Consider the following 13,857-nt stretch of genomic DNA (forward strand, 5'->3'; position numbering starts at 1 on the left):
TGTGAGATAAAAGCATTACAAAGACAAATGGAGAACAGTGGATGCATACAGATGGATTTCCTTAGAAAGTAGTTTTGGGACATCTGTGGCAAAATTTACCTCTTCAACTTAGAGGTTTGTGTTTTAACAATTTTTGCTTACAAAACAATGCTGAATTTACAATAGTAAATGAGAAATTTGTTTTCTCTGACCACAGCTGAGCACATACATAAACAGTCAAATCTTTCAGGCCGTGGTCTATTTTGTATTCATCTAGTATATTACAAAGGTGTCCACTACTGCAATATCTCAGGATCTCGATATGGTACATGAAAGCTACCCATACGTTGCAGTCGGTTTTGCAGGTTAATAAATTGTTACAACATTCAATAATGTGTTCAAACTCATTATAACAGTTGGGCATTTAATTGGATGCCATGTCCTCAGATTTAATCCAAAGGTCTGTGTGAAAGCTGTATTGCAACATACTTGCCATGGTAGAAGATGTTGACTTTGGCTCTTAGTTGTTTAGTTTATTGTTCGCTTATTGTAGCAAAGTGGAATAAACTTATTTAATTTTATTTGTTTATGTCATTCTATCTGGGGAATATTGTAATAAAACATTTTAGGAGCATGTATTTCCAGATAAAAATATGACCAAGCAAATATGAACAGATGTCTTGTGCCTTTTACCTTTTATTTTGTGGAAAACTTTTGATTTCAGTCAGGACAACATTAGCATTGGTTCAGCCTCGTTGAACAAAAATGCTTTAAAAAAGTGTGCTTAATTGATTATAGAATCACTTATGAGCAGGCAAACAGAAGTCTGGAAGCCTTGTCAGCTACTAGGGTGTATTCACAGCCGAACAGCTGTTTGTGAGGAACATGAATAGCTGAGGGTAAGAGAGGGAAGGACTTTTTATTAGCTTTGTGTCATGAAGATGATTTTTAAAGATTGCCCAGTGCCTTTAGACTCAGATCAGCACAAGATACATTGTGTGAGATGCCCAGGCCAGGAGAACAGATGACGGAAGCACTGGGACACGCATACCCTTTGTAGGAATGCCCTTGTCTTCTTTTTTCCCTTCTGTTGGAATAATCTTTTGGTTGGTTTGGAATAATCTTTTCAGAAGCATAAGGGGGTTTCTTTGTTTTTCCTTCCCCTTTTTCTCTTATGTTGTGAGTGTGTTGGGACCTCTGTTTTAGATGGCTTTATTAATAGAAAATTAGTGAGCTTTATAGGATTGTGTGGACCATGTAGGATTGCATCCAGCTATAGAAACAGACACGGAGACAAGGATTTACTTTTGTAACACAGTTTATTCCATATTTTTCTTTCAGTGGAACACAAAAAGTAGCAACGCAGAAAAACAGATTTTGCTAGAGTTTCAGAGTCCGGACTGTTTGTCCCTTGCTCTGCAGGTGAGTTCACCGAGAACAGTGAACTGAGGAGCTAGAACACCCACCTTACTCAGTCCTACGTAAGTGAACTAGAGGAGCTTCCAGCTTGCTCCTGCTTGTCCCCCACAATGAGTTCAGAGCAGGGCAACCATCCATGCTGCCTGTTTCTCTTGCTCGTATTCTTGGAGGTCAGGCTACGCAGCAGAAATCAGTATTGCCTTGATACATACTATTTCATGGCAATTTCTATCTTCTGAGCTGGCTGAGATCTGGATTCTCCCCTGCAAAAGCAAGTTCCTGCCTGTTTGCTTCCCCGGTCCTTCCCTGGTCACTGGCACAGTGCAGTGAGCACGCCTTGATACTCTCTCCCTGGCCCATTTACTAGCATTGTTCCATCACGTGTGCCCTGGACCATGCAGCTCTTTTGGTAGGGTGCTGCTGACAGAAAGTAAAAAGCATCTAATTTTGCATCTTTCTATGTGAGTATACTGCATAGTTCAGTCACACTGAGAATATAAAGGTCATTCTTGTTCAGTTAAATGCATTTTATGTTCTGATTACCTGACCAGAATGAAATTTCTCCCTAGCTTTTTTTTTTTTTTGTCAGACTCTCACATTGACTTGAAAGCATTGCCTTACTGTTTCCTTTTCTTTTTACACACTGAAACACAGGCAGAGAAACTCTAGACTTTGCTCAAGAATCTCTGCAATCTGCATTAATGCTGCTTGCAAAAGGTATTGCATATGAGTGTGTAAGGGTTATCTGTGAAGTTTTTTAATTATTGTATTTGTCTTGAGTTCACTGGAGGCTTTCAATACAATCTTTAATTGAAATTAATTTTATTCTTGTTAACTTGTGTACATGCGAGCACAGCCTGCGTTAATAGATGTTATAAAGGCAACACTTCAAGAGGCAACTATTCCAATTTTCTTCCAAAATCAGGAAGTGACTTTGATAATGTTTTTCACGATTTCTTCTGAGTTGAATGCTTCGTTCCTCATTAACAACAAAAGATCTTTCTAATGATACTTGCTTAATATGTAATAGTAACATTATCATCTATATAGTAGATATGCAGTAAGAATAAAATGATCTATCTGAACAGAAGAACAACTGCTTTTCTATTAAAAATCTCCAGAAAATTTAGAGAAGCTGCAGGTCTAAGGCATTGTTGTCTCTCCTGCAAAAGCTCACCTATTAGATGTCCTAGCAGGTAAAACCTGAGAATCTCTGCTTCCCAGAGGTATGAAGTTATCATTTCTAGCCCAGGACTGCAGTGAGTTTTCATGTTTAATTTTGTGTCTAGAAAAACATAATTTCTTCTCACATTGAATTTTAGCCAGCCCAAACACAGACAAATTAGCTTTCTGGAAAGCAATGCAGAGGTGGAGAAAGGAGAAAGAAACAGTGCATCTGTACCTTTAAAGAGAGGTTGAAAGATAAAAATGGCAAGTGTTTGACTTCGGAAATAGCTTACTGTTTACAATCTTGGGTGCAATCCGTGGGAGCAATAAACTCATTTAGCCCAGAGCTTCACACTAATCTCTCCTGTTCTATCCTTTTTCATGCTGAGAGCACCTTTGTGCTAAATGGCATTGACGTTGTTTCTGTATCAGTACCAGAGATGGTAAGTGTACATTATAGTAGGTGATTGCCCATGGTCCTGGATTAAAAAGCTTTCTTTCTTAAGGAAGCCAATGCATCATTAATAACCCTGTGTGTGAAAAAAAAAAAGTGACCATTTTTCTTTTAAAATAAAAGAAATGGAAAGATTAAGAAATTACCAAAGGAGAAAAGCAGCACTTGCAGTGAGGTGAGTACATAACTCCCCTGCACAGAATATAGGCATGCCATTTTGCTACGAGGTCCTGCGAGTTTGCTAGTACATCCAAACACATGTAAAGTGTTTCAGATTATCAGGACCTGGTTCTTCATTTCATGTCACAGTTACAGACAATTAAAACCCCCCATTGTTCTACATCCTATACATACACATATATTTGCTCAATACAATTGAAACATACAACAAGAGAGATTTAATACCCATGTAGAATAGAATTATTTTTGCACAGAGACGTGTGAGGACAAAATTATATTAAAACTATGGAAATGAAGTAATTAAGACACTGTACAAAGTATATTAAAAAGTACTTTGTCACTAGTAAGTTCTGAAAGTAAAGCTAATTGCTTACCGATACATGGGCTTTTATAATTAACAAGGTAGTATGTGGGACTTGGCAAGAAAGTAGGTCAGCAGGTGGTTGATTATGGAGCAGGATTATTTCGCCCATGCAATGTGTGGAAAAACCACATGTTTAATGACTCTTGAAGGTGGATGTTCTCATGACTATATATTGTGCTCTTTTAATGACTGTAGACTAATTACCTTAGCCTGTCCTGAAGCTGTGATGCTTAGACCCTAAATGAACAGGAGAAGAAGCGCTCCGGTGTAGCAGCATGTCTTACTCTTCTTCCGGCTAAGCCACCTCTGTATTTCAGAACTTCCGTGTACACCTCTCCCTGTTAATAAGTTCAGAGTTCATGCTAGAACTACACACTGTCCTGGAGCAGAACACTTAGGAGAAACAGCTGTAATCGCCCCGGGTTTGAGGAGCACCACCAGTGTGCCCTGCCTATTGGTTTGGAACCCTTGCTGCCTGGGGGAAGACTTAACAAAGCTCTTCAGTCTGTGCTTTTTGCTTCATGAGCAGATTCATTGTGGCTCTGACTATCCTCAGGGACTTACTTTATCTTACTATTTGGTTTGGGGTTTTGTTTGTTTGTTTTCGGAAATTTGCTGCACTTACCCCGGTTAATGAGGTTCCACCGGCAGTGTCAGTGGAGCTCTAGTGCAAGCAGCATTAAAATGAAGGACTTGTAGAAAGCCTCTGCAAATGCTCGAGAAGTTCAGCTGTAAACATCATGATTGTTATTAATTGCACAGTTCAATCACAGCAGCATTTACATCCAGATGAAAAATAATTAACAGAAACTATCAGAAGACTCCTGAACACTGTGTGCTCTTAATCTTACTATATTTTTCTGGCCAAGAAATAAAGTAGCTACTTAGAACTTTCTTCATTGTTCATTCCTGTTGCATGTACATACAGGTAAGCAGTGCTATTTCACAATAAATTAAGGTATATTTATGACAAGAATATTTAAAATGCCGATTCTGTAAAGCTAGGAGTTGCTAGTGTTTCTTTTCATGTTGTTTCACTCTTCATTGCTGTGTATTCTTGCTTATTCAAGAGATTGCTATACAATACAGGAGACCAAATTTTAAACCGGTCTGATGACACAAAGCCAAATGGGCAATGGAAGATGCATGTCTTTGTAGACTGGTGTTTAAGTCATTGTTCTTGGGGACAGAGAGATGTCCCTTACCTTTCCTGTCAGACAACAGCAGCACTGGCATTTGGGATGACATTTTATACTTTTAATTCTTTGATAGAATGTCTTATTTGCTACTGTAAAAATGATTGGGTCAAGGCAACTGTTGATGCTGCAGATGATCTCTGTGACTTCATAAATGACACTTAATGTGCTTATGTTCCCACAAGGTGGTTGACAGTTAATTCTGTAAATTAGTATCACCATCATCATAACATGGTAAGGTATGAAAGAAACAGCAAATACAATCATAGCGGCTGAAATCAGTAACAGAGGTCTAACAAGTCTGTTCCTTCTTTGCTGACGTTTACTGAGTTGTAGTAATGCTTTGAGAGTCAACATATAGCATGTAAAGATGACTGTGACTGGGATTAGGAATCTCAATACAATCTTGGAGAGTGTGAATGGCACGGCATATTGTAAAGGTCCTTCAGTGACATCCAGGGTATGTATGATGTCATGTTGTCTTCCAGCTGCAACTGTGTAGTAGATCTCCGGCATCGATGCAATCACTATGAAGATCCATACCGCAATGGTACAAAACACAGCCTTTCCTTTGCCCCACCAAGTTAATGAAGTGATAGGATGGACAGCACCTACATATCTGTCAAAACTGATGAGTGTCAGGAAATAGACACTTCCATAGATATTAATACCAAAAAATAGTTTTATGATCTGATAAAATGCTTGACTGAAAAAGACAGCTAACTTCTGGAGACTATAATATACTGAAAAAGGTGCCATGAGAGTCCAAGTAAAGTCACACAGTGCCAAATTAAAGAGAAATATAGTATTGGTAGTCCATGTCTTCATGCAGTACAGATAATGTCGTAGTGCAAGTATATTGCCTAGAAATCCTGCTAATAAAGTGAAAAGGCAAACCAGAATCAGCAAATAACAGTACCAATCCAGCTTAAGATTTCTGTTGCAAATGAAAACAGTGCATGTACCATTCATCATCATTCCATGGAGTATGCCTGAAGGGAAAAGAGAAACCAACAGCTTTTAAAATAAAAATTGAATTAGATGTATTGGATTTAAAATTCAAAACTTTTAAGTTAAATCGAGTATGTTTGAACTGGCAAAAGAGTTCAGAATACGGTGTGATGTGCAAGCTCTCCCCTACCTGAAAAAAAAATGTAAATTCTAAGTAGGTAACACTTAAAGCACTAAACACTCTGCAACACCAGCAAAGGCATATCTTTGTGAACTTTTATCCAAACCTTTGTATTCTTTCCTCTCTAATATTTAGTGTAGTGTATGATAGATGAGAGAAAAAAAGCATTCCCCCTCAGTAGCAGCAGCGTCCACTTGAGCACTAATGTATTTGTGACTGTCTTTGGAAGAAGAGGAAAGCACAGGAGGACAGTAATTGCCCACACTTTTCCATCCTTATTTTGATGGCCTTGAGTATCCATACTGGACCTAGAGATGTGTAATGTGGGCAGCTCTGCAGTGGGCTGTGACTGAGAACCAGAAGACAGCATCAAAACAACACAGGATGAAATCCTGCTTGTGGTGAAGGCCACAGCAGCCTTTCCATCTAAAGTACTGGACAAACTGCTTTTTTTTTTATTATTTATTTTTTCTTTGACTTTCTTCTGTAAAAATGTCCCAGGCCAAAAACATTGTGCTTGCGGTAGGGGTAGAGAGAGTTCATTTTGTCTCACCCTTTATGGCCCAGTTTGTTTCAATGCCTGTTATGGAGTATCTGGAATAGAGATCTGCAGTGTATTTTTCCGAGTAAGGGTTTTGTGCTTGTAAAGTCTTACGTTTAATCATGATGATTTTATACTCCTAATAAAAAACAAAATAAAGGCTGGAATATTCTGCCAGAATGAGCTGTGACCAATTGCAGTTTGATATGTTTCTAAAACCTCTCTCCAAATGATGCAGCAGATGCCAAACACTAAGATCTGTCCAAGTAGGAGATTTGTATGAGGGTCATCCAAATAGCCATTTATAGATCAGAGTCCACTACAGTGCTTGATAGGATGACAGGATAAAATTTTACTCAGTACAAACCTCACTCTGAATGGAAGAAAGGACTTTTTCAAAATGTTACTGATTCCTTGAAAATTTTCAAACAGCTTCAACCATTAAGTTGACAGTAGTGGGGTTTTTTTCAAAAGTAATATTTTGTGTTCGTGTCAACCTTAATACGACTTTTCCAAAAACATGTTCACAGACACAGGTCAAAATATAACAAACATGAGCTACAGTGAAGACCTGCTAAATAGAGACTGCATGATTGTGCTTTGCAAATTTATAGTTTGCCAAGACAGTGAACCGACAAAAAGCCAGTTCAGACTGTACTCAACGGAATTAGGAAGGAAAGTTGTTTCTCCAGAAGCTCAGCAACAAAAGCAGTCAAATGACTTTCCAGAAAGTGAATATGGATAGAAAGCCATCTGTTCTACTCACAGTGTGTTTCACAGGTGGGGAATGTTTGTTCTCTGAATGTATTTTGTTAAGCATTGAAGCACTGTACTTTAACCTAGGGTAGCTGTACTCTTTTTCCTCTCTTTTGTGAATACGAAAAATTACACAAACTTTGTGTAATTTTCTTTTTCTTCAGCTGAATTTTATAAAAGATATCCCTGTAAATTCTTTAAAATGTAGCCACCCTGACAGGTAAAATACAGTGAAGTTACATTTTCTTATACTGTGTTCAATTAAAAGGGGTTTGAATATGTATAGGAAAGTTACCTTTTCCTAAAATCCTGTTGGCTAGTCACGTGTGACTCTAGCCTTTGAATTAAGTCGTATTTCCTACCTCTCTGCCTTCCTTTTCAGTAATTACGAATGAAGGCTCTAAGCACTTGATTCCAAGTTGTGTTGTCAGTATAGATAAGCCCTGAAGTGGCTACAAGCAGCATGGCCAGAGCTGCACGAGGGACTTGTAATGCCAGATTCCTGATCTCATCAAGCTCCTGGAAAAGGGCTATAGGTAGGTCTAAATGGAGGGAGGCAGACAGCTGTGCCACCTGCTCCGCTTTGCTGTAAGCTGGCTGGATAAAGCCTGAATGTGTAGCCTTGTAACTGCATTAGGGCAATTACAGATCTGAACTAATAAATCCCCTGTCTTCTTCATCACCGTCAGTTTACTGGACTGCACTCAGGGTTGAGCTGTATGAAGTTGGTTATGTAGCTGGGGGGGTGGAACTGCACAGCTGGGTAACGTGCATTTGGGGCTCAGAGTCATTAGAAAATATGTCTGTCTGTGTAGGCATTTCCCATGTGTCTACCTTGGGATTCACATTTGAATTTTCTAAAATATTAGAGGCCATAACCAAGACTAGATTCTTGAAACAGTGTGCTTTGCAAATGAATCGAGTGACTTACAGCGAGGGCACAGGGGAAGAGGTGCAGAGATAAAAAGAACCTTTCCTGAGGTGACATAATAAGCAAGAGAAGAACACAAGGGGTTCACACCCCAGCTTGGTGCTATAACAAGAACTCCTGGTCTTCCATCAGAAGAATTTGAAGCCTTGTACAATCAGGACCCAGTTTCACTGCATGTGGGAAGACAGTATAGCCCTGCTATATCCTGAGGCCATTGGAGCTACCCTGATGTCCCGTAGATCTGCATATGTACTGTAATAATTTTCCGAAGTGACGTGTTTTTTTTATATCAGACAACGGCAATTTTTCTGTCTACTGTCCTAGCACCAACAGAATAACTCAAGGTACAGGATGTGACTACCTCATCTTCACAGTTCAAGTCCAAAATTTTGCGTTTGTAGTTTAAGAAAACTTTCTTTTTCTGAACATTGCTGTGTTCACTGCTAAGTCCATGTGTTCTTATACAAAGCCAGCCAGCACATATACACACATCTTAGCAGTGGCAGAATGAGCAACAGCACCATGACATTATACTGTGACAGATGAGGAGTTGCATATGTTGTTAGTACTGACTAAGAACAGACTTGCCAGACTTTGATGAAAGTAGGATTGAGTTTTCAAGGCTAAAAAAATACTTGCAGTTTATTGAGATTAATTTTTCAGCTGAACGGTTTCAGTCATTGATGGAGATGGCCATGAATGTTAAATGGCCACAAAGAGCAATCACATAATGGGGCATTCAGAATTAAAGGCATACCTCTGATTTCATGAAGGGCTCGATATTAGACTATTACACATAAGCCTAGGGAAGGGTTGAAGTTTATGGGCTCCATCACTCATAATTAAGAAAGCATGCTAGATTCCTGGGTAAGAATTCTATGTTTCTCTTGTAAGAAGCAGTCTAATGAATCCAGCCATCTTATGGGCTGTGGATCTAAAGATGCTAGAAAAGTTTTACTTTTTAAAACAGTGACCTGACTCAGTTTTTGTACCTGCCTATTGGGTTGTTTCTTCTCCTGGACCTGAAAGAAATATGGCTTAGATCTGTGGCTCTCTGAGAATGAATATCTACAAGCTCCTCTGTCATTGTCCCTGGCAGCGTCTGCACACTGTTATAGAAAGTCAAGTGGGTTTCAGCTGATGAACTGATTTACTGCCTGGTTTGTTGCAGAGCCCTAAATACTGAAGTCTCCTCTACCGCGTGTTCCTCATGTACCTGTGATGTGGCCTCCAAAGTCTTGGAGTAGATAGAAGACCTTGTTCAGTAAAAAATTACTTTTTGAGGAAATTTCTTTTGGAGCGAAGAAAAGTGTCACTGAAAAGAATCGTGATTTGTGTATACAGCTAATTGTAGTTCACAGTTTATCATTGGTAGTCATTCATATGGCATTTAACTTGTATTTGCAAAGTTCCATTAGGTTTAGCACATTTGTTTATTTAAAAAATATCTAATTTTGTATGTGTAAATATATCCTAGGAACCATATTCTTCCGTGTCATACCTATGGGTTTTTTTGACATTTTTAACAAGGTCATAATAAGTGATTAATTTGGCCTGAAGTAAAAAAGATTAAGCTGAGTTAACAGCTTATTTTATGTAATTTTATTCCTTATCTACTCTCTTTGCCCCTTGATCCTTTTTGCTTGCTATTTTACAAGAACTGTTTTATTTGTTGGGATTACTCTGAGAATTTTGTTTGACTGTTTGCAACTGTATTTTCGTCTAGTACAAATCTACTCCAGTGACCAGATTGGTTTTCCAAATTTCTGACTATTCACACACCAATATATTTCTGTTACATGTTCTCTCAAAACGTACCCTTTTAGCCCATTTTATCAAATTAATAGAGCATTATACAGGGAGTCCTAGGTTTTGTTACAAAAATATCAAGAATTATTTGCAATTATTACTTTAACATCTTACCTATTAGGTAATCATCTCAGGCATTGCCTTTTTACGTTCAACTGGATTGATGTGAAAGGATATATAATGCAATGTGGGTATTAAGTGGAGCATTTCACATATATTATTTCAGCTGCATTTAGCATATTATACATACTAGTACGATGGGAACAATAAGTATTATACAGCAGTATTTGTATGCAATTAGGTAAGTAGATTATGCTAATATCCAATTCCTTTCTTCTTAATGACTCAATTGGCATTGTGATTAAGCTACTATTTCTTTCATTAAAAAATGATGTTCACGTACTTACTTGAGAGTTAATGAATTCCTATATGGCAAACATAAGCTACAGTAGAAGGATAGTTAAGATGTAAGAATTTGCCTACCAAAGACAATATTTGTGAAAAAGTACTTTAAAAAATATGAAATTTATACAAATGTGTATGTATTAATCAGTCTGTAATAGCTACATAGTGAAAATTATATTTCTTTGGAGAATACAGGTGCAATAAATACTTAGTAAATCTTTCTCTTACCTGTTTTAGAAAGGGTGGAATTATCTATTTTACAGAAGTCTAGATACCCGGCTGTGCTTTTCCTCTCCATTAATCCGGACCTTCTAAAATCACAACTCTATTTTGCGAGTACTGTTTTTAATCCAAGGTGTCGGTAATATTCCATATGCAATGACAGCTCCTCAGAAAGCAGGTATCAAACTGCAAGGGAGATATCTTTTATCATTAAGCCCCTCCTCTCAGTAAGTCAGGATAAAGTGCTATTGCCATAGCAGCCTTTGCTTGCTTTTTAGGGAAGGACAGACTTATTGCACATCCCCAGTCTAGCTAGGGCTGGGGCTGTCATTGGTTCCAGCAGTGAAAGAGAAGAGTACAGGGGCTTGGGGCATATATATGTGTGTTTGCACTTTCTCTTTCTTCCCCCTTCTTCACTGCCAGAATCTTTGTTATTGCTGCCTTGCGACTGGACTGGTTCATGGACCTATGTTACTCTTGCCCCGTTGCAGAGCTTGGTTCACCCCACCTAACTGCCTATCACTTCTCCTGCCTCATGGTTCCCACCTTGTTCCAAAATCTCAGCTCTGACACAGAACTGCTATCCTCCAACTCTGCTTACTCCAGAGCTCAAATCTTACCTATCCCTTCAGCCCATAGCCCAGATCTGCTCTGCGTCCTCCAGTCTTCCTGTCCCAAACCTGCATCTCCAGTGTTCAGCAGCACACGCCAGCCCTGGGATCTTCCTGTTTCATTCCCTAAATGAACACCTTACATATTTTACTAATTTCCCCCACTTTGTAGCTTCCCCATGTGTCCAGCCCTAATTCATGCTGAAACTGGACTTTTCAGTTCAACAACAGCTTCCAGCCATTGCCTCCCTCCCAGACCATTCCACCTCCCAGTCTGCTGTATCACCTCTTTTGACACTTCCTGCCCAGCTCCTCATCTTCCTTCTGTTTTCTCTATTTTGACATCTTCTAGCACCTGACTGCAGTATCTCCTCATTACATGGTGTCCTTCACCTTACTGCTTGAATTATCGGTTGTCTTCCTTACCCCTCTTGGTTTCTGCTGTGGCACTCTCCACCTTGCAAAAGCAAATTCCCATCTCTTGCACTGGTGAGGTTTTCAATACTCCAAACAATTGAAGAACACGTTAAAAAATCCACCTGGTTTAGAAAAAAAAAATGTCTGGAAAGAAGATAGACCATCTATGGTAACCCATGATAAAACAATGATACTTTGTTAGTTATAGGGGCATGCAACTATGAGAGATAGTGAGCTACACAAACTATCTACTAAAATCAGTAGAGGTGAAAGGAGAGCTGCTAGAGGGCAGAGTTGTGAACACAAAAGGAGGTCAGGATGTCAAGAAGCGTGTCAACAACTGGATTGAAGTGCATGACACTTACCCACATGAGGAAGAACTAGCATGGCTGAGCTTTAAGAAAGTGGTCATTAGAAATTCTGGTGAGAACAGCTCAAGGAGCTGTACCAGACTTGTAGAGGTCCAGGAGAAAAAAACCTCCAGTGAATAAACACTGTGTCTAAAGAGTTTAGAGATGAAAGACAAAAAGGTGATAGGGTATTCTTGCAGGAGCAAGTATGGAGGCTATTATGATACTAAAACCCAGTAGATATGTTTGTTTTAGGAAAGGGTTGGACAAGATGGAGCGATTCAGAAGAGGAAAAGAGGGATGAGAGTAGACATAAAGAAATCTGGAAATTGGATAGAATGAAATTGTATGGGCAGGTGAAAAGGGTAAAGGGCTACAGGAAACAGGTGAGAAACTCCAGCGTTTAAGATAATGCAGAAGGACAAAGAAAAAGGTAAGAGGAGAAGACAGAGAAGGAAAGTTAGTCCAGGAAAAATATATTCCTGAGGAAAACATGACAAAAGTTTCACCTAACAGCAATGGTGAGGGTAAGCAGAGCTTCTTTTCAAGTGATAAGACACACCACTGTTCTTTGAAAAAGGCATCCTCTTCAGAATAAAGTATAGCACATTGCATGATTAAAATGCTTAAGTCTGAGAAAAACACAGAGCACAAGATTCTACAGACTCATAATTTCGTTTCTTAATGAAGTTTGGGGAGCAAATAACGTACATTAGGGGACATATTTCAAATACTTCGCATGAGAAAAGCTTTCTTAGACATGAAAAGGAAAATGCTGTATGAATCAGTAATCTTTTTTTAGCATTTGAAATTAATTGTAATGGTCTGTAATCTTTCTCAGCATCTCTTAAAAATGCCCTTATTACTAAGTTATTGTTGCATTCTTTTTTCCTTTGGACTTCTTTTTCAGTGTGAAACATTTGAAAATAGGATACAGAAAAAATGTACATAAGGAACTGAGATTTTTCTTTATGTAGGAATGATGAAAAAATATTAAATTGTAGGAGCTTATTTTGTAATATTGAAATGAGGCATTATAACTCAGCATTTGTCAAATTTTAGTTTAATATGCTTGGTAGTTGATCAGTCTTTCTGATGTTACCTTAGCAGTAAAAATGCTCACTGTAGCAACTCTATTGCTCTTAAACATATGAAATATTATCTGTTGGTACGAAACCCTTTTGAAATCCCTTCTGGGATGTTAGGTGTTATCCTTGCTGGGAGTCAAGCAATGGAAAAATGTTTCTACACCTTTCCACCATTGCTCACCCACTCCTTTTTAGGTCTTAAATAGCCTTTGAAAAAGCAGGAACAATTAATGCCAAGTATAAAGTACAAAAAGCAGGATGGGGAGAATGCTGTATTGCAGTAAGACTTGTGAGGTTAAGACTCGTGAGGTTATCCTAAAGAGGATAGGACAGTAAAATCAGTCTTGCTCTAACAAACTTGTAATATTACATTTGTGAAATGGCAAGAACATTACCATGCGAAACAACCATAGCTCAAATACTCTAGGGAATGTTTAGTTCTCTGAGATGCAGTGACAACATTTGGTGTACATATCTGACTAGGAAATAAATAGTAATGACATTGTAAGTATGGCTGTAAACTCTGTTCTCTTTTGTGATACATTTTTTTTTATGTTGCCACTTACAGGCTTATTCAGTTTGTGGCCTTGTGGTATAATACAGGAAAAGTCTACGTTGTAAGAAAAAGAATAATAATATTCTTCACCTTTGTGGATCAAGGACTTGAGTGTAGAGTGTAAATGATTTGTCCATATTGTCACTGGAGGTCTCTGATAGAATTTGAGACTAATTCTAAGGCTCTGGTCACTTGCCCAGTGCATATCACGACATTGGGTGAGGTTATCCCAGCTGAACAGTTTAGTAGTATTGGGATCTAAGACTTTTTCAGTCTCCTA

The 13,857-nt window shown here is 38.5% G+C and overlaps 1 protein-coding gene across 1 annotated transcript; it reads right to left on the bottom strand.

The window, feature by feature from the left end:
- Positions 1-4,729: 4,729 nt before the first annotated feature.
- LOC309673190 (P2Y purinoceptor 1-like) lies at positions 4,730-10,631 on the bottom strand (the record flags this gene model as incomplete). Its single annotated transcript, XM_082484920.1, has 2 exons — positions 4,730-5,751; positions 10,562-10,631. 2 exons carry the CDS (start codon positions 10,629-10,631, stop codon positions 4,730-4,732), a joined length of 1,092 nt encoding a protein of 363 aa, XP_082341046.1.
- Between the last annotated feature and the right edge of the window lie 3,226 nt (positions 10,632-13,857).

Source organism: Vanellus vanellus, assembly GCF_965231255.1.
Source record: "Vanellus vanellus genome assembly, chromosome: 1".
In the NCBI taxonomy this organism is placed as follows: Eukaryota; Metazoa; Chordata; class Aves; order Charadriiformes; family Charadriidae; genus Vanellus; species Vanellus vanellus.